This window comes from Sciurus carolinensis, chromosome 16, assembly GCF_902686445.1.
Source record: "Sciurus carolinensis chromosome 16, mSciCar1.2, whole genome shotgun sequence".
NCBI lineage: Eukaryota > Metazoa > Chordata > Mammalia > Rodentia > Sciuridae > Sciurus > Sciurus carolinensis.
In genome coordinates, this window is record NC_062228.1 from 127232 (window position 1) to 149616 (window position 22385).

At 45.3% G+C, this 22385-nt stretch overlaps 1 protein-coding gene across 1 annotated transcript in view; it reads right to left on the reverse strand.

Moving 5' to 3' along the window:
* The window catches only part of LOC124966576 (AFG3-like protein 1), a 38736-nt gene extending 16739 nt beyond the window's left edge, over window positions 1-21997 (reverse strand). Inside the window, 6 exon segments of the mRNA XM_047527948.1 lie at window positions 12520-12790; window positions 14629-14753; window positions 15321-15389; window positions 16725-16874; window positions 18080-18174; window positions 21374-21997. Of these exon segments, the coding sequence (XP_047383904.1) occupies window positions 12520-12790; window positions 14629-14753; window positions 15321-15389; window positions 16725-16874; window positions 18080-18174; window positions 21374-21959 (1296 nt within the window). The 5' untranslated portion in view covers window positions 21960-21997.
* Between the last annotated feature and the right edge of the window lie 388 nt (window positions 21998-22385).

Below are 22385 nucleotides of genomic sequence, written 5' to 3' on the forward strand. Positions count from 1 at the left end.
ACACGTGTAGTGTCCTGGTTGGACACACCAACTGTAAAACAGACACGTCCAGTGTCCTGGGTGGACACACACCAACTGTAAAACAGACACGTCCAGTGTCCTGGTTGGACACACCAACTGTAAAACAGACACGTCCAGTGTCCTGGGTGGACACACACCAACTGTAAAACAGACACGTCCAGTGTCCTGGGTGGACACACACCAACTGTAAAACAGACACGTCCAGTGTCCTGGGTGGACACACACCAACTGTAAAACAGACACGTCCAGTGTCCTGGTTGGACACACCAACTGTAAAACAGACACGTCCAGTGTCCTGGTTGGACACACACCAACTGTAAAACAGACACGTGCAGTGTCCTGGGTGGACACACACCAACTGTAAAACAGACACGTCCAGTGTCCTGGGTGGACACACACCAACTGTAAAACAGACACGTCCAGTGTCCTGGGTGGACACACACCAACTGTAAAACAGACACGTGTAGTGTCCTGGTTGGACACACACCAACTGTAAAACAGACACGTCCAGTGTCCTGGGTGGACACACACCAACTGTAAAACAGACACGTGCAGTGTCCTGGGTGGACACACACCAACTGTAAAACAGACACGTGCAGTGTCCTGGGTGGACACACACCAACTGTAAAACAGACACGTCCAGTGTCCTGGGTGGACACACACCAACTGTAAAACAGACACGTGCAGTGTCCTGGGTGGACACACACCAACTGTAAAACAGACACGTGTAGTGTCCTGGGTGGACACACACCAACTGTAAAATAGACACGTCCAGTGCCCTGGTTGGACACACACCAACTGTAAAACAGACACGTGCAGTGTCCTGGTTGGACACACACCAACTGTAAAACAGACACGTCCAGTGTCCTGGTTGGACACACACCAACTGTAAAACAGACACGTCCAGTGTCCTGGTTGGACACACACCAACTGTAAAACAGACACGTGCAGTGTCCTGGGTGGACACACACCAACTGTAAAACAGACACGTGTAGTGTCCTGGTTGGACACACACCAACTGTAAAACAGACACGTGCAGTGTCCTGGGTGGACACACACCAATTGTAAAACAGACACGTCCAGTGTCCTGGTTGGAAACACACCAACTGTAAAACAGACACGTGCAGTGTCCTGGGTGGACACACACCAACTGTAAAACAGACACGTCCAGTGTCCTGGTTGGACACACACCAACTGTAAAACAGACACGTCCAGTGTCCTGGGTGGACACATACCAACTGTAAAACAGACACGTCCAGTGTCCTGGTTGGACACACCAACTGTAAAACAGACACGTCCACTGTCCTGGGTGGACACACACCAACTGTAAAACAGACACGTCCACTGTCCTGGGTGGACACACACCAACTGTAAAACAGACACGTGTAGTGTCCTGGTTGGACACACACCAACTGTAAAACAGACACGTCCAGTGTCCTGGGTGGACACACACCAACTGTAAAACAGACACGTCCAGTGTCCTGGGTGGACACACACCAACTGTAAAACAGACACGTCCAGTGTCCTGGTTGGACACACACCAACTGTAAAACAGACACGTCCAGTGTCCTGGTTGGACACACCAACTGTAAAACAGACACGTCCAGTGTCCTGGTTGGACACACACCAACTGTAAAACAGACACGTCCAGTGTCCTGGGTGGACACACCAACTGTAAAACAGACACGTCCAGTGTCCTGGGTGGACACACACCAACTGTAAAACAGACACGTGTAGTGTCCTGGGTGGACACACACCAACTGTAAAACAGACACGTGCAGTACCTGGGTGGACACACACCAACTGTAAAACAGACACGTCCAGTGCCCTGGTTGGACACACACCAACTGTAAAACAGACACGTGCAGTGTCCTGGTTGGACACACACCAACTGTAAAACAGACACGTGCAGTGTCCTGGGTGGACACACACCAACTGTAAAACAGACACGTCCAGTGTCCTGGTTGGACACACCAACTGTAAAACAGACACGTCCACTGTCCTGGGTGGACACACACCAACTGTAAAACAGACACGTGCAGTGTCCTGGGTGGACACACACCAACTGTAAAACAGACACGTCCAGTGTCCTGGTTGGACACACACCAACTGTAAAACAGACACGTCCAGTGTCCTGGGTGGACACACACCAACTGTAAAACAGACACGTCCAGTGTCCTGGTTGGACACACCAACTGTAAAACAGACACGTCCAGTGTCCTGGGTGGACACACACCAACTGTAAAACAGACACGTCCAGTGTCCTGGTTGGACACACACCAACTGTAAAACAGACACGTCCAGTGTCCTGGGTGGACACACACCAACTGTAAAACAGACACGTCCAGTGTCCTGGGTGGACACACACCAACTGTAAAACAGACACGTCCAGTGTCCTGGGTGGACACACACCAACTGTAAAACAGACACGTCCAGTGTCCTGGTTGGACACACCAACTGTAAAACAGACACGTGCAGTGTCCTGGTTGGAACCCCTGGTTCACATGGTTGCTGACCTTTTTGTATGTTAATCACAACAAACTGTCCAGTGGTGCCCAATTTGTAGGGAGGAGCTGGAGGAACAAAAAGCTACTACAAGGGTCTGAGTGTCATCTAAGCACCACCTCTACCAGGAATTTCTAGCCTGGTTCAGAAAGCAGAGATGACTTGAAGGTCCTGTGACTATACAGGATACAAATCTTGCTGGGAAAAGAATTCAAGTCTTCTGTCAGGTCCTAAAAGGGTCCATGACCACACAAAGGCACCAGCAGACAGATTGGCCCTCCATACACCCAACAATCAACCTCGCCAGGACTACTTCCTCTTAAGACACCCAGGCCGACACCAGCACCCCCGGATGCACCACTCTCTGGCTGCACACCCACACATTGTGCTGTGCCACAGGCCTTCCAAGAGGCAGCTGTATCTGACCCCAAACCTGTCCACAGGGGCTGTACTTGTTTTAACTTTATAACTTGATATTACATAAACTAACAAAATAGGAGTGAAAAAGTTTCTTCAAAAACTAAGGTGAGGGGCTGGGGTTGTGGCTCAGTAGTGGAGCACATGTCTAGCATGTGTGAGGCAATGGGTTCAATTTTCAGCACCACATATAAATAAATGAATAAAACAAAGGTCTATCAACTACTAAAAATATATATATATAAATATTTTTTAAAAAGCTAAGGTGAAAGCTCTGAATAATTAAATAAAAATTGTATTATAAAATGTTGTCAAGTTGCACAGATAAGAGAACTATGACAGAATGTCATGAAAACATACAGACTCTGTCTCAGACTGCTCCTAAATCCTTGTTTTTTTTTTTTTTTTGTTTTTTTTTTGCGGTGCTGGGGATTGAACCCAGGGCCTTGTGCTTGCTAAGCAAGCACTCTACCAACTGAGCTATCTCCCCAGCCCTAAATCCTTGCTTTAAGTGAGAAAAAAGGCACTTTCAGAAAATATGTGGTTCATCCAGGCACAGTGGCACACATCTGTGATCCCAGCTACTTGGGAGGCTGAGACAGGAGAATCAGAAATTCAAGGCCAGCCTAAACAACTTAGCGAGGCCCTAAGCAACTTAGCAAGACCCTATATAAAAAAATTTATGGCCATTTTGAGACAACAGCCAGGCCCCATAGGACCCCTGGCCAGACTGAGCCCCATCTCCAGGATCCCTCAGCCCAACCGATCATCCCTGCCTCTGGGGCCCTCACATAGACTTACTGCTCCCTGCCGCCAGGACCCCCAGACCAACTGACTGCGCCCTATCACCGGGACCCCAGACTGACTGACTGTACCCTGTAGGGGATGCACCCTAATGGCGGCTGCACCCTCATGACAACCTCTTCCTCATAGGTGGCACTGCCTGTCCACCAACAGTTTACCCGGACTTCTTTGTACTGCCACTCTCCCCTGGAAACTGAAAAATGTGTTCTTACCCAGCAACTCCCTGATTGGCCTGCTCATCTCCACCCCCTACTGTCTGGGATTGGTTAGCAGCAGATCCGTGAACGTGATCAGCTCGTGCCTGCCATGTACTCCTATGAGACTCTCTCCCTCGTGAATTCCCCGTGCCTTGCTGACCTTTAAGCTGATTGGTTCCCTCCCAGCCCCCACCCCACATAAAAGCTGTGTAACTCCCTCAATAAATGAGTTCCTGCTGTGCTTCCTGGGCTGATAGACCTCCTGGCTCTGGTGGGTTTATATTGCCGCTGACACTCGGCCCTGTATTCTCCTCAGGCGGGCCCTGAGGAGATACATCGGACTTTGTTGCTCGACAGGGAGCAACAGCACCCGGCCTCCAGGATCCCTGCCTGACCGACCACACCCCGCCTCCAGGACCTCCAGCTGACCACGGCCACACCCTGAGCTGCAGCTCCCCATTTGCCAACACATTTGGAAGCCAGAGCGGCCATTTTGGATAATCCTGCAAGCCATAGCTCTGATCTCTAGGTGGGGCAAATCCCATCCTGAGACGCCTGCTGGAAATTTGAAGCTCATTGTCAGGTACCTCTCATGCATCAGGCTACTGAACACTGGGAGGTTTCATTACTATATGACTGTTATACTGTAGATTTTTTTTCTCCTTATTGAACAATTTTAAGTTTTTATTTCTTTACTTTTCTTGCTCTCTTTTCCTTTTGTTTACCTGTTCCCTCAGTCTCTTTCTCCCTTTTTTGCATGCTAACATCCAATTTCTTTTGATTACACTCTCACCCTTTCTATTATCTAGAACTTCTGTATATTCTTTTCTTATCCCATTAACAGCCACATTCTACATCCCTCTGCATCCTCTTTGTCCTCCATCAGAAAATACAGACCTTATTGCAAATCTGTTTGTTTTACTGAAGATAATATTTGAACTCATTCTGTTTATTATGACAATATTGTTATTGTCCTCTTAGGGGCTATTTGGTCTAGGATTGCATAGTGTCTGAATTGGGCACTGCTAATATTGATCTCCCCTTAAAGAAAAGTTTTGGAAACCTATAGGGCCATTATAAGCCTATAGGGGGAAATCTGCAATACCCCAGATCTGTATTGCTAGAGGGGAAGATACATGAACAACATGAAAAAACAAGGGAATAAAATGATCCAAACATATCTAGATTCTATATTAATAGAATCCAATGACAGTATGTTAGAAGAAATGTCAGAAAAGGACTTCAGATTATACATGATTCGCGAAGCAAAGGATGAGATAAGAGAGCAAATGCAGGCAATGAATGATAATACCAATAAGCTGAAAGAACAACCGCAGGAAGCAAAAGATCATTTCAACAAAGAGATAGAGATTCTCAAAAAAAAACAAACAAACAGAAATCCTTGAAATGAAGGAAGCAATAAACCAAATAAAAAACTCGATGGAAAGCATCACCAAAAGACTAGACCACTTGGAAGACAGAACCTCAGACAATGAAGACAAAATATTTAATCTTTTTTTTTTTTTTTTTTTTTTTTTTTTTTTTTTTTTTTCCTTGACTGATGACTTAGTTTTATTCTAGCAACTTTTCTTCTCTTGGAACACATCTGTACCAGCATAATATTGTACAGTTATTGAAGACACCAGTAGCCAAAGTCATGCAGCAATATACTATATCCACTTTTTTAACGGTGTAAGTCATTCAGAGGAATCAAGCATTAAATGCTATATGTCATGGTTTATTAATCAACATTTTGTATGATTTAAGCAGTTAAAATTGATTTAAAAAGAAAATTTTGATATTCTTACAAATAATGTTAAACTTGAAAGATGACAAATGCAGATTACTTAAACCATCAATTAATAAAAGAAAAAGTATGATGTTATAAACAGTTCAATGATTTCCAAAATTCCAAAACTTACAAGAGTTGGATTGAAAATGCTGAAATGAATTCACAGAGATATATAAGTCTGGCCTTTTCTACCAGGGTGGAAATGCAGATTGATCTGTTTTCTATCTACCAGATGCAATTTAGATCTATAGACAGGTATTAGGTATCGTTATCTTTTACCTTCAGCTTATAAACTTGTAAAACAACTCAAAGGTTAGAGCCCTGTTAGAATGAGATAAGCATGAAATATAAGCAAGATGCCTGCTTTTCTGTGGGGGTCCTCTGCCACATCCTGCATGGATGAGAAAAGTGTAAACTGACAGAGTTGGATATTGACTGTACGCCACTCAATTACCCAAAAAACTTATCTACTCAATAAACACTCAATAAATGAGAGGGGTCATGACAAATCTGACCATACCAGCTCTTGGCTTTTATAACAACTCGACCAACTCTCCTTTATTTATAATACACAGGCAAAGGGGACAAGGACTGGAAGGAGCTTCTTCTGTGTTGAACAGGATAGAGTGGAGTTATGGGAGCCATTCTCTTAAGGGGGAATATTCCAGAAGGGCACAGGAACCACTCCCATGCAGCACTACATGCTTCCTGGGAGTTCCTAGAAAACAGGCATCTGTGTCCCATGGCTCAACCTAGCCTGATTCTGATGAAGGATGATTTCCCACATTTCCCCTTTTTTAATATGTTGAAATTCAAATGATGGGCAGTTATGTTAAGGCTCCAGATCTTGGTTCTGAGATCTGCTCCAAGGTTCCAGGTCTTGGTTCTGAGAAATTTTCGGAGGTCCTGGCTCTTGGTTCTGAGAGTATTCCAACCTGGAAATGTTGATACCGCTTTTTACCCGGTGACGAGTCCTGCTTCCTCAGGTGTTGAAGTATAACGCCGGAGAAGCACGCCGAGGCAAATGTAGAGTGGAAAATACAGCTTTATTAAAGAAAAGGAAAAGCAGACTTCTCCCGGGTGGAAGAAGGGGACCCAAAGGCGGAATCCCAATATTTAATCTTGAAAATAAAGTTGTCCAAACAGAGAAGATGGTAAGAAATCATGAACAGAATCTCCAAGAACTATGAGACATCATGAAAAGACCAAATTTAAGAATTATTGGGATTGAGGAAGGCACAGAGATACAAATCAAAGGAATGAACAACCTATTCAATGAAATAATATCAGAAAATTTCCAAACCTGAAGATTGAAATGGAAAATCAAATACAAGAGGCTTACACAACACCAAATGTACAAAATCACAACAGATCCACACCAAGGCACATTGTAATGAAAATGCCTAACATTCAAAATAAAGATAGAATTTTGAAGACTGAGAGAAAAGCATCAGATTACATATAGGGGGAGACCAACATGGATAGCAGCTGACTTCTCAACCCAGACTCTAAAAGCTAGAAAGGACTGGAACAACATATTTCAAGCTCTGAAAGAACATGGTTGCCAACCAAGAATCCCATACCCAGCAAAACTAACCTTCAGATTTGAAGATAAAATAAAATCCTTCCATGATAAACAAAAGTTAAAAGAATTTACAAATAGAAAGCCTGTGCTACAGAATGTTCTCAACAAAATATTCCATGAGGAGGAAATGAAAAACAACAATGGAGGTCAGCAAAAGGAGGAACTACCTTAGAGAAAAACCACTCAAAGGAGAAACCAAGCCAAGTTAAAAACCAAAAATAAGCCCAAATGACTGGGAATATGAATCATATCTCAATAATAACCCTGAATGTTAATGGCCTAAACTCATCAATCAAAAGACATAGACTGGCAGAATGGACCAATATGCTGTCTGCAAGAGACTCACCTCATAGAAAAAGACATTCACAGACTAAAGGTGAAAGGATGGGAAAAAACCTACCACGCACACGGACTCAGTAAAAAAGCAGGGGTTTCCATCCTTATATCAGAAAAGTGGACTTCAAGCCAAAGTTAGTCAGAAGAGATAAAGAAGGACATTTCATACTGCTTAAGGGAACCATAAACCAAGAAGACATAACGATAGTAAATATTTATGTCCCAAACAATGGTGCATCCCTGTACATCAAACAAATCCTTCTCAATCCCAGGAATCAAATAGACCACAACACAATAATTCTGGGTGACTTTAACACACCACTGTCACCACTGGATAGAACTTACAAACAAAAACCAATAACACAGAACTCAATAACACAATCAATGACCTAGACTTAATAGACATATATAGAATATTCCATTCATCAATGAGTGAATTCACTTTCTTCTCAGCAGCACATGGAACCTTCTCGAAAATAGACCATATGTTATGCCACAAAGCAGCCCTTAGGAAATGCAAAAAAATAGAGATACTGCCTTGTGTTCTATCAGATCATAATGGAATGAGAGTAGAAATCAATGACAAAATAAAGAACAGGAATTACTCCAACACCTGGAGACTAAATAATATGCTATTGAATGAAACATGGATAACAGAAAACATCAAGGAGGAGATAAAAAAATTCTTAGAGGTCAATGAGAACGACGCTACAACATATCAAAATCTCTGGGACACTATGAAAGTGGTACTAAGAGGAAAATTCATTGCATGGAGCTCATTCAAGAAAAGAATGAAAAGTCAACAACTAAATGACCTAACATTACAGCTCAAAGCCCTAGAAAAAGAAGAACAGAATAACAGCAAAAGCAGTAGAAGACAGGAAATAACTAAAATCAGAGCTGAAATCAATGAAATTGAAACAAAAGAAACAATTCAAAAAATTTGACAAAACAAAAAGTTAGTTCTTTGAAAAAGTAAACAAAATGGACAAACCCTTAGCCACACTAGCAAAGAGAAGGAAAGAGAAAAATCGAATTACTAAAATCCGTGATGAAAAAGGAAATATCACGACAGACACCACTGAGATACATAACATAAAGGGAAGCTACTTCGAAAATCTGTATTCCAACAAAATAGAAACTACCGAAGACATTGACAAATTTCTAGAGACATATGCTCCTCCCAAACTGAACCAGGAGGACATACACAATTTAAACAGATCAATATCAAGCAATGAAATAGAAGAAGCCATTAAAAACCTACCATCCAAGAAAAGCCCAGGACCAGACGGATTCTCAGCCGAGTTCTACAAGACCTTCAAAGAAGAACTCATTCCAATACTTCTCAAAGTATTCCAGGAAATAGAAAAGGAGGGAACCCTACCAAACTCATTCTATGAAGCTAATATCACCCTCATACCCAAACCAGGAAAAGACGCATCAAGGAAAGAAAATTTTAGACCAATATCCTTGATGAATATAGATGCAAAGATCCTTAACAAAATATTAGCAAACCGAATCCAAAAACATATTAAGAAAATTGTGCACCACGATCAAGTGGGGTTCATCCCTGGAATGCAAGGATGGTTTAACATCTGTAAATCAATAAACGTAATCCATCATGTCAATAGACTTAAGGATAAGAATCACATGGTTATTTCAATTGATGCAGAAAAAGCGTTCAACAAAATACAACACCCCTTCATGCTCAAAACACTAGAAAAAATAGGGATAGTAGGAACATACCTGAACATTGTTAAGGCTATTTTTGCTAAGCCCATGGCCAACATCATTCTTAGTGGAGAAAAACCATTCCCTTTAAAAATGGGAACAAGACAGGGATGTCCTCTTTCACCACTTCTATTCAACATTGTCCTCAAAACTCTAGCCAGAGCAATTAGGCAGACCAAAGAAATTAAAGGGATACGAATAGGAAAAGAGGACTTAAGCTGTCACTATTTGCTGATGACATGATTCTATATTTAGAGGATCCATAAACCTCCTCCAGAAAACTTCTAGACCTCATCAATGAATTCAGCAAAATAGCAGGCTATAAAATCAACACGCATAAATCTAAAGCATTTTTATATGCAAGTGACGAAACAACTGAAAGGGAAATGAGGAAAACAACTCCATTTGCAATAGCCTCAAAAAAAATAAAATACTTGGGAATCAATCTAACCAAAGAGGTAAAAGATCTCTACAATGAAAACTACAAAACATTGAAGAAAGAAATTAAGGAAGACCTTAGAAAATGGAAGGATCTGCCATGTTCTTGGATAGGCAGAATTAATATTGTCAAAATGGCCATACTACCAAAAGTGCTATACAGATTCAATGCAATTCCAATTAAAGTCCCAATGACGTACCTTACAGAAATAGAGCAAGCAATCATGAAATTCATCTGGAAGAATAAGAAACCCAGAATAGCTAAAGCAATCCTTAGCAGGAAGAATGAAACAGGGGGTATCGCAATACCAGAACTTCAACTATACTACAAAGCAATAGTAACAAAACCAGCATGGTATTGGCACCAAAATAGACAGGTAGATCAATGGTACAGAATAGAGGACACAGTCACAAACCCAAATAAATACAATTTTCTCATACTAGACAAAGGTACCAAAAATATGCAATGGAGAAAAGATAGCCTCTTCAACAAATGGTGCTGGGAAAACTGGAAATCCATATGCAACAGAATGAAACTAAACCCCTATTTCTCACCCTGCACAAAAATCAACTCACAATGGATCAAGGACCTTGAAATCAGACCAGAGACCCTGCATCTTATAGAGAAAAAGTAGGTCCAAATCTTCACCTTGTTGGCTTAGGATCAGACTTCCTTAACAGGACTCCCACAGCACAAGAAATAAAAGCAAGAATCAATAACTGGGATAGATTCAAACTAAATAGCTTTCTCTCAGCAAAGGAAACTATCAGCAATGCGAAGAGAGAGCCTACAGAGTGAGAGAATATCTTTGCCACTCATACTTCAGATAGAGCACTAATTTCCAGAATATATAAAGAACTCAAAAAACTCTACACCAAGAATACAAATAACCCAATCAACAAATGGGCTAAGGATATGAACAGACACTTCACAGAAGAAGATCTAAAAGCAATCAACAAACAAGTGAAAAAGTGTTCACCATCTTTAGTAATAAGAGAAATGCAAATCAAAACTACACTAAGATTCCATCTCACCCCAATTAGAATGGCGATTATCAAGAATACAAGCAACAATAGGTGTTGGAGAGGATGTGGGGAAAAAGGTACACTCATACATTGCTGGTGGGGCTGCAAATTAGTGCAGCCACTCTGGAAAGCAGTGTGGAGATTCCTTAGAAAACTTGGAATGGACCCACCATTTGACCCAGCTATCCCACTCCTCGGCCTATACCCAAAGGACTTAAAATCAGCATACTACAGAGATACAGTCACATCAATGTTCATAGCTGCTCAATTCACAATAGGCAGATTATGGAACCAACCTAGATGTCCTTCAGCTGATGAATGGATATATTACTCAGCTATAAAGAATAATAAAACTATGGCATTTGCAGGCAAATGGATGAAATTGGAGAAGAATATCATGCTAAGTGAGATAAGCCAATTTCAAAAAACCAAAGGACGAATGATCTTGCTGTTAAGTGGGTGATGACACATAATGGGGGGTGGGAGGGGGGGCAAGAATGGAGGAAGGAGGGACTGTATAGAGGGAAAAGAGGGGTGAGAGGGGTGGGGGGAAGGAAAAAATAACAGAATGAATCAAACATCATTACCCTATGTAAATGTATGAATATGCAAATGGTATGCTGTTACTCCATGTGCAAACAGAAACAACATGTATCCCATTTGTTTACAATAAAAATAAATTTTAAAAAATTTATAAAAAGGACTGAGAATGTGGCTCAATGGGTAAGCACCCCTGAGTTCAATCCCTGGTAACAAAAAGAAAGAAAGAAAGAAAATATGTGGTTCATGCAGGACAATTCAACAAAGAATTTGGGGGTACTGCAGAGGATCAAACTCAGGGGCACTTAACCACTGAGCCACATTCCCAACCCATTTTATATTTTATATTATATTTAGAGACTGGGTCTAAGTTGCTTAGGGCCTCAGTAAGTTGCTATGGCTGGCTTTTTTTTTTTTATCATAAACAAGTGGGGTACATCTTGTTTCTCTGTTTGTACATGAAGTAGAGGCACACCATTTGTGTAATCATACACTTACATAGGGTAATGGTGTTTGATTCATTCTGTTATTTTTTCCTTCCCCCCTACCCCTTCCACCCCTCTTTTCCCTCTATACAGTCCCTCCTTCCTCCAGTCTTGCCTCCCTCCCACCCCCCACTATGTACAATCATCCACTTATCAGCGAGATCATTTGTCCTTTGTTTTTTGAGATTGGCTTATCTCACTGTGGCTGGCTTTGAACTCAGAATCCTCATGCCTCAGCTTCCTGAGCTACTGGGATTACAAGCATGTGCCACCACAACCAGCTTAACAAAGGATTTTGATCATTGGAGCTAAACTCAAAGCAGTGACTAGAATCTAATAAAGATCAGTAAAGGAATGTACACTTGTGTTTTAAATTAATAAAAAAAACACACATACTTTAAATAGGTATTATTCCTGTGTCCATTTCATATACCTAATGTTATAGAATTTTAGGATTTGTGGTCTCAAGTCTGACATAGAAGAGGATTTTTACTGTGCTATTCTACAAATTATTTTCATTCTCTATTGTAATTAATAAAATATAAACTCAGGGAAAAAAATCATTTGATAATCGTTCTCTGAACCACAGCAATCTCTGGCTTTGACGTGGAACTCAGCATGACTGTTTTCTGAAATCAATACCTTTGGAATTTTGGCTCCTAAGTCCTGATACTGCTTGGGGTTCTTCAGGAAATTCACGAACTCCATGACTTCCAGTTTGGCCTCCTCACAACCAGCCACATCTGCAAACCGCACATCGACCCTGTGCTTCAGGATCTTGGCTGTCATCACGCCAACACTGAAGAGGCCCCCTCCTCGTCCACTGCACCTGGCCCCCACTGGCCCCCTTCTCACAGCACAGAGCAGGATTCCAATCAGGAGAAGAGTGGACATCAGGCTTCGCAGGACAGAGCTGGGAACCAAGGAGACCACTTATTAGTCAGCAGCATCGCCTTCGGCAGGAAGAGGAGCACACTCCTGAACTTGCTGTACAAAGGGCAGTTTCTTCCTGCAGAGCGTCAAGCTCCGGGTACAGATGTGGCCTTCGCAGTCCTGATGGTGCTGCCTGCCCTGACCCACGTCTCCCTCAGAAGAAGCTGCAGCCCCATGCAGCTCCTCACAGGTGAGGCCCACATGATACCTGCTCCTCTGTTTTATCTTTTCAGCTAAAGAGGGAGAGCACCCATACTCTCTAGAAGCCTGAGGCCACCCCCCACCCAAGTGGCTCTTGTCACTTTCAGTCAGTAGAATACACCCTCAACTCCAAGAAGATAGACCCACATACAACCAATAGTCCTGGCAACTCAGGAAGTGAAAACGAAAACCCAGTTAGCCACAGGCAGCACCCCAAGTGACACTTATGAGCTCCAGCAGGAGACTGAGGCACTGTAGGCCTCGCCACCAGAACTTGCAAATCACCTCCACAGACCTATCTGCCTTGCTGCCAGGGTGCAAATGTCCTCTCCCAAACTCATGTTGAAACTTTACTGCCACTGTCATAGTACTAAGCAGGAAGGCCTTCGAGAGGTGACTGATGTTGAGGGCAGGGCCCTCATCAAGGGATTATGGTCACCACAAGAGAAGTAGGTCAGTTCTAGGGGATGGGTCAGTCATAAAAAAGGCAAAGTTCAGTCCTGCCCCTTCCTGGCCTCCCACCCTCTCATCCTCTCTCCCTGGTACATTATAATACAGCAAAAAGACCCTCACCAGACATGGCTCTTCAGCCTTGAACTATCAGACTCCAGACTGTAAGACACATTTCTTTTCTTTACAAATTACCCATTCTCTCGTCTTCTGTCACAGCAGCAGAAAATGGTAAGACCTTTCTCATTCCCACCGCAATCCCGACGCTGCCCTGTCTAGAAGTAAAGAAATCAACTAAGCCACTACCACACTGACTCTTTACGCCCTCCTGGTCCTGAGCTCGAACTCCCCCCACTCGGTTTTCAAGTTGGAGGAAGGGCCACAAAGACAGGACAATGATGTTCCTATGCAGTAAATATGACAGCAGGACAATACTTCGGTTCTGTCCCAGAACACACAGGAGGATCTGAGATGGGTCTGCCCTCAAGTCCACAAGCACATCGTGAACACACTGTGCGGTGGAACACAGATTCAGAGCACAAGCTGACTGATGCAAGAGCTGTGGTAAGCAAGCCTATCCAAGTGCCGGTGAGCAGAGACCTCTCACCTGGACTTCTGACTCCTCCTGAGCCAGCAGGAGTCAGGGTGCAGGGATGGCAGCAGCCTCAAAGAGCTCTTGCAGGGTTCTGTTGCACAGCCAGATCTTCAAAGGCCTCCCCAGAGCTTCAGGGAATCTGTGCCACAGTGATATGCGACAATACCTAGCATCTTTGTCTTATGCTTCCCATCCAACACTTTTTTAAGGTTGCCTAGCTAAATATTTATTTGCTTCAATTTTCTTCTCATTAAGACCTAAGCTGGAACCATGGCATATGCCTGTAGCCCCAGCTAATTAGGAGGCTAAGGCAGGAAGATCTCCTGAGCCCAGGAGTTTGAGACCTGCCTGGATAACACAGCGAGACTCCATCTCAAACAAGTAAATAAAAATTTAAAAAATTAAAACAGACCTAATAAATATATATGCTTTTACTACAGACATTGTAAGGATCAGCAGACACTATGACATACGTGGGGGGAAAAATTCCAAATGGATTAAACACAATTTGTGTTTAGAATCAGAGGCCCGAGAGTGGAGTGCCTCATGTCCACCTCACCCCTGCCACTCACCCGTCACTCTCAGTGGTGTAGATCACAGCAGCCTGGTCAGCTGGCTCAATCCCCAGCTCCCACTGAGCAGATTCCAGGTTTCGCTCAAAGGTGTCAACACTGCCGATGTTAAACCATACATACTTCTGCAGAGACCAAGAGCAAGTTCAGGTTGCACCCCTGGGTCCCACTGAGACTCACCTTGACACACACACACACCTGTCCATGGCCTGCACTCTCATTTACCAACTTCTCTTCCACCTAAGCCTCTTCTCCTAGCCCCTATCTCCACAAATGGACGAACCCCACACTGTGGTGAGCTCCAATTATAACTACATAAGCAGCAGGCGCTCCCTCAGTTCTGGCCCCACAAAAATCACAGGCTTTAAGTTCTAGACAAAATTCCACGATGGCTGCCCGAGTTTGCCTTTGTCTTACTGTCTTTGTCTTTTTATTCTTCTCTCCTCCCAAACCTTGTCAAGAGGTTCTCACATGTTACTTAGCAAAACTGAACCCTGGTTACAGTCTCCTAAGAGCTCCTATCCTGCCTGAAGACATGACTATGAGTACAGGTCAATGAGATAAGCCATTACATCAATGGGGATTGCTGGTCGACAGGGGAGGCATCTTACTAAAAAAATTAAAAACCATACTTTATGTCATGGGGGGAGGGGAGCCATGTGTGGGGCACCCGGCCTGAAACCAACCCTCACCTCAGAAGACATTCCAGGGGCAGGGATGACACGCACGAACTGTTTGTTCACGACCTCCAGCCGGTCCACCTGAGAAAAAGAACCAGACGACTAAGGCCAAGCAGGACAGTCAGGCAGACCCTGGACAGTGCAGCCCAGGCCCATCTGCACCCACACACACACTCACAGCTCAATTCAAGTTTTGTTTTCCTGAATTCATTTCCATTTTAATCAACAGGAAACAATTCCTACAATCTGGTATACCTGAGCACTCTCATGCCAGACTGGCTTAAAAACCAAAAGAAATACGACTAGGTCTTACACGAGAGTACAGCAAAGTCTTAAACACAGAGCTGATTCAGACAAACCCTGCCAGCTGGCTGCAGGCAGCACAGGGATGCAGTGCCAAGGAAGGTGAAAGTGCAGTCTGCAGCTCCCAGCTGCTGCCACCACCACACAACCACACCGCAGGCTAGCCTGCCCCTCAGAGAGGCAACTCAGAAGAGCGACTTGACTTGTCTCCTTACAGCAAGGACAGTGTCATCACTGCTCCAGAAGCGAAGACGTAGGGCCGCGCCCTCTCCCACCACAATAACACAACGCATCACTGTCACATCAGACACTTGGAAAAGACCTCGCGGAAGTGCTGAAAGCTGTCCAGCCCATGCACAGGAAGGCTTCCTGGGCTCACCACACCTGTCTCACCCTCACAGCCACACCTACAGGTAGCAGATCCGCAGGCAAGGAAGGGCTAACAGCAGCTCCGCCCCTTACTATTGTAGGGACAGTTCCCGAGGGTCCCTCTGAAGATAGGCATGGGCTCTGTGGTCAGACACAAAGGCTGTGGCCACAGACCTTGACGGGGAAACAGGCATTTCCTAGAGACATCATCACACAGAAGTTTAGCTCTTAATAATGCATCATTCAGTCAGCACTCTTCTGAGGGCAACTGAGGGAAGGCACTTGTTCTTACACTGAAGCCTGAGCAGTACTGCACCCAACCTCAGCATTCCAGGAGACAAACACACACGAGAGGCTCTGCTGGTGCCACATGCTCCTCTGCAGATAACAAGCCAAAGCCCACTGTCAACAGCTGGCTAGCAGGCAGCAGAAAGTAAGGGGAAAGGAAAAAACCGGAATCAGGGATGAGAACAAAAGTCAAAGATCAGTGGAAAAACAGAACTAAGTTTAGAAGACAAAGCTAAAAAAAAGACAAAGTTAGGTCATGATGTACAGCAGTATCCACACAGCCATAAAGTGGGCCTGACACTGTTCTGCTGGGTTAGCTCCTGGAAAAACAAAACTGAGTCCTGCAGGACATCCACCAGCAGGAATGACTTTCAATGTGGCCTCCTCAGGCACCACCCATCTCCGGCAAGGGCAAACCACCACAGCACCTTTCCAGATAGACATAAGTTCCCTCACCAGACCTCTGGCCAGGTAATACTGTACAAAGTGCTTCCAGGTGATCTCTTTTCCAGGATCTCGAAAATAGAAGTAGAAAAATCCCACAGATACACCTGCACCCAAAACAGCCAGGTTTTGGAAATCCTTGTCATCCCAGGGGAACTCGCCCTGTAGAAGAAAAAATAACACATCTTACAATTAAACACAGGGTTTCTTTTTTTTTTTTTTGGGGTGGTGGGGATCGAACCCAGGGCCTTATGCTTACAAGGCAAGCACTCTACCAACTGAGCTATCTCCCCAGCCCCCTAAACACAGGGTTTCTTTCCTTTGATTGTATGCTCGTTTTTCACGAATCTGATTGTATGTGCCAGAAGTCAGACCTAGGACCTGGCTTAGTTAAGCCAGAGCCCTAACCCTGAGCTGTCACAAAAAAGGCAACTTCTCTCTTCATATGTTGAAGTCATCTAATCCTGCCCTCCTACGGTACCCAAGGGAGCCCAGGTATGTGGAGAAGCCCAGTTGCTGCTCTCAGCAGGAAAGACCTTCACATAGTGCACAGCAGATAAAAACTGCTGCTCACCAGAGGCCCCAGGAAAAGCAGGAAACCTACCAAGAGCTCTGCCTCTGCAGCATCACACAGCAGGGTCTCTTACCTGCAACTCTGAAGGTGCAGACAGAAATTGGCACTATGTGTGTGTGTATAAAATTATAAAATTTATATAAATTTAAATTTATAAAATTATATAATTTATTTTTTATAAAATTATATAAATTTACATATATATAGTTGTAGGTGGACACAATACCTTTATTTTCTTATTTTTATGTGGTGTTGAGCACCCTCACGTGTGCTAGGTAAACACGCTACCACCAAGCCACAACTCCAGCCCAGAAATCGGCATATTTTAAAAAGTTAAATCTCTGTGTGAGTCCCTCCAAAACTCAAGTTGGAACTCAACCCCCAAGGTGACGACAGTAAGAGGCAGGGACTTGGTGACAACACCACAAGGGGTCCACCCTCATGGATGGGATTAGTGCTCTTATTAAAGGGCCAGAGGGAAGCCTGTCCCTTCTTCCATGTGAAGACACAGTACTGGCCCCACTAAAGGCAGTCACGTTCAAGGTACTTCCATCTGGAAGCTGAGAGCAAGGCCTCACCAGACAATGGACCTGCCAGCACCTTGACCTTGCACTTCCCAGCTTCCATAATTGTGAAGAATAATTTTCAAACCATTTAAAAACTATCCAGTCTAAGGTATTTTGTTATGGCAGGAAAAGACGGAGACAAGTGTGATGCAGCCTCAGCTGTGCAGCAACAGCACCCCCTGAAGAAGTGACAGGTGTCTGGTTCTGGCACACTGAGATGCACAAACCTTCTGCATCCGTTTCCACCAGGAAAAGCCATCCTGCTTCCCTCCTCTCTTGCTTCCCTCTCCTCCAGGCCCAGCATTCTTTGGTTCATCAGTTTCTAGGAAAAAACAAAGTCTGACTTCAGAAAAAAATTTTATATACTTTTTCATAGAAAGAGGACTCAGAGAACAGAAAAACATTTTCCAACATAAAATTTTAATTACCCTGGTGTCTTTCAGAAACAAACAGGAAAAGGAAGATGCCAGGAGTTACTGCTGAGAAGTAGCTTCAGATACATCTAAAATCCCTCCAGTTTCCCCTTGCTGGCTTCAGAGTTGAGCTTCAATGACAAATCTTTTTTAGCTAATAACACCCATGGCTGTAATTAAGGGAGAGAAAGGAAGAAAGACAAGCAAGAGGCAGGCTGGCATAGGCAATCCCTGTTCAAGAGAATCAGAAGACATGCCACCATCTCTCAGGCAGAGTTCACCTCTGCTCAGAAAAACCTGGTCCCACAGGTACACCTGTGACTGCAGACAACATTAGGAAGTAGAGTTCTATGAGCCCCTCCTACAACAATCATACAAGTTTCAGGACAAAACAAGCCAGGACATAGGCCCCTTCCATATACACTGCCACACCAACAATCCAAAACAATTCCATGCAAGACTAGAGAAGGCCAGGATGACCACAGGAAGGACAAAGAATTATGAGGGAGTAAAAATTCATACAAATTTTAAGGACAAAACACAAGTTTTCAAAGAAATGTTCTGTTCATAGCAAAGCATGTTGACACACCTCCCAGGATGCTTCTACCTGTTTCTTCCTACTTAATGCTCACTGGTGCCTAAGCAGGACACTTTGCAGGAGAAACACATTTGACAAATACTGACTACACTGATCCCAAAACTCAATCCACATCATGAAATCATGATGTAATTTAAAAGATGATTTCAGGGTGCAGAGCGATGAAGAACAAGAAACAGGTGAAAATGTCAAGCTCACCCACACAGGCTGTGGACAAATGTGCTCCAAGCATTCTCATCTGCACAGCCTCTGTTTTACCTCCAGGAAAGCAGGTTCACCTACTTGTCATGTCCCAAGGCACACTCAATCATCAGTGAAGCTTCAAAAATACTCAGATGTAAAACTCAACATTTTGGTTTATCAAAATGACCCTTTTTACCTTTTTTTGGCACTGTTGATTTTTCTGAGTCTGTGTTTCTTCCACTCCTCTTAAAGAATTTCTCAAACACTTAGAGACAAAATGAAAAAAAGTCACACTCAGAAAAGCAACACTACAGTCAAATCGGGACAGAGAAAGTAAGAGATGAGCCAGTTATCTTCAACCTTGCTTCTCACTTAACCCACTCAACACACAGCCCCGGGTCCTGACACTGGGATAAGAACTGAAGAGCCCCTGCCAGATCTCTAGGTGCTTTTGAGAGCACTAAGCCCGGGACCACAGCCTGCTCTTCAGAGCAAGTCTCTAAGGGATGAATGTGCTCCAAGATGACTACGGCCTACATATCACCCATTTTACTTTTTAATATGAGGCTTGGCTGGTCCTGCAGAAACAAAGGTTTGCACCTACGCCTTCCAAAAGATTCACCAAGCACCTTCCTTCTGAAAGAGTTTTTTTCCAGTCTCGCTGATAGCAGAACAGTTAAGGCATGAAGACAATGTAGTATGGCTCAATATACAAACTAGAAAAGGTGGCAATGGGGATCTCTAGTTGTCATGCCCCCTGCCCCCTGGTTTATCACTGAGGGAGGAGACACTCTGAAGAAGCTTCACTGGTTCCTGTAAACCTCACACTGCTAATACAGCAAAGACTGGCAGATACCTTTGGGTGGTTCTGAACACAGCCACCAGGAAAATGGCGCCAGTCTCCCCTGCACAGTTGGCTACTGAAAGCTGACCCCTTGGAGGCACTGAAAAAGGAGAAAGAATTAGCAGATGACCTGCCTCTGCAACACAGTGTAGCATTTTCTCACAGTGGTTCCAAGAGACAGGAGTGGGTTCAGATAGTTTGCTGCCCTTCTCTCTTTTTTTGGTACCAGGGACTGAACTCAGGGGCTCTTGGCCACTGATCCACACCCCCAGTCCTGTTTTGCATTTTATTTAGATATAGGGTCTCACTGGGTTGCTTAGTGCCTTGCTGTTGCTGAGGCTGGCTTTGTACTCGAGAGCCTCCTGTCTCAGCCTCCTAAGTCACTGGGATCATAGGCCTGCACTACCGCACCCAGCGAAAAATTCATTCTGAAGACAGAACAGAAAACCATCCCATGGAATCCTTCTTTTACTGTGGTCTGAAAACCATAATTTTCCAGGATTAAAAATCAAAAACTGTACTAGTGTATTAGAACAGAATTCAATGTGGTTGCTGTCCACTGGGGCAAAACTGTGATGGCAAAACCAGACCTGGTTGTGAAATGAAATTACAAAAAACGTTATGGCATAAGACCAACCTGGGGAAGAGGTCAGTTCCGCTCCCCTCTCTCATTCTTTCTCCAGGAAGCCTAATTTACCATGGGTCCCTACCTTATGCATTGTCAGTAACTGCCCTAAGAGTCTGACTACCTCCTCCTGAAAAGTAACACATTCCTGTGAGGAGATTTTCTTCTTATCTGTTCTGTGAGCATGCTTTATGTTAAAGACCCTGCACAAGGCGTTCAGTCGCATAGATTAGGAAATTTTTTTTAAAAGAGGAAAAACCCCAGTGATAGAATGGGTCTAAGATGACGTCAAATAGCCTAAAAATATTGTGAGAAACTGAGGCTCAGGACTCAGAATTTTCCCAGAGTTTTTGTTTTCCTCTGGGAAGACAGTGTAAAATAAAGTTCTGCTCCTCTCCGAATGCTGCTTGTTGCTTCTCGTCCAGTCTGTTTCCCGCAACAAAGCAACTTTAACACATGGAACGCTGCTTACGCGTCCTCTGCTGTACGGTGCGGTCACACCAGTACGATGGACAGGAGTACGAAGCTCAGCGCAAGCCCTCGGGGGCCCGGGCCGTCCCGAGCTGGACGGAGAACCCCGCGGCCCTTTACGACACCCTCAGTGCCCCACCGCGTCTGGCTAGCAGGGCGACTCTGCGGACGCAGCGGGGGTGGCACTGCGCCGGGCCGCGAAGGACGCCAGGCTGGCGGTGCGGGCCAGGCCCGCGCAGTGCCTCCCGGCCCGCTCCGCAGCACGCAGCGGCGACGTGGGAACCCGGGCGCCCGCGGCCGGCGCAGCATGATGGCGTCACGGCGGCGCGCGCCAGCGCGGCCCCCGCCCCGCCGCCTGGCACCGGCGGGCAGCGCCTGCCTGCTCACCTGCTGAGTGGTGCCGAGGGCCCTCGCGCCAAGCCCAGCCCTCCCGCCGCCGCCGCCGCATCGCCACAGCGCCGAGAGCCGCCCGGCCGCTGCCAGACTGCGGGCCGCCGACAGCCGGTGAGACATCGCCCACCTGCGACCTCGCGCCGCCGGGGCGCGCGCAGACGCCGCGCAGACGCAGAGGGGTCGTGGCGCGCCGCCGCCCGAGGCTCCAGAGCTCAGGCGGGCTCGCGCGTGCGCAGCGGGGCGCGGTGCAGGCGCTGGCTTCCTCGCTGGCGTCCGCCCCGCCGCCCCGCGTTGCCCCGCATCCGAGCCGAGGGCAGACCCGGCACCAACCAAGACCCCGGTTTCCCGGGTCCTCCGCGGGAATCGGCGCACAGAGGCGGACGCCGGCCCCACCCGCGCACGGCTGCTGCAGGGCTACGACGCGCCTACCCAGCGGAGGACCGGCCTTGGTGCCTGTCTCGCCGCGTGGTCCCTTCGTGGACTTGGGTTGGTCGGTTAGGTGGTGGTTCTGTGGAACTGCAGAAGCCACGCCACTTTCTATGCGCCTGCCGCCGTGCTGACCAGGAATTCGGACTGACATAGAGAGGCCCGTGTGGGCGCTTGCCACAAGGGAGTGAACCAGACTGTTTCTGGGCGGTGGGTGTGGGCGGGCCTGGACCTCTTCGCAACCATGTTTTCTCTTTCCCAGGTTCTGCAAGGGAGTGTAGGGTAACCAGAGCCTCCTTGTAAGGCACTGAAACTGCTGCGGTTTCATTATATGTGGGAAGCAGAAATGTCTAGGAAAAGGCCTAATGCCAAAAGGAGCAGAAAGCAGTTACCTTTGACATCAAATCAGAAGTGTTAAAACGATTCACTGTTGGTGAAAAAGCTCAGTCAAGTCGTGAAAGCCTTAGGCATTGCTGCCTCTGCAATAGTGAGATAATAAAAAGTCAAGGCAAGTTCACAAATAACTATTCCCTCGACAGCCTCTCACTCGCCATGGGAAGTGCCATAATGGAGAACATGG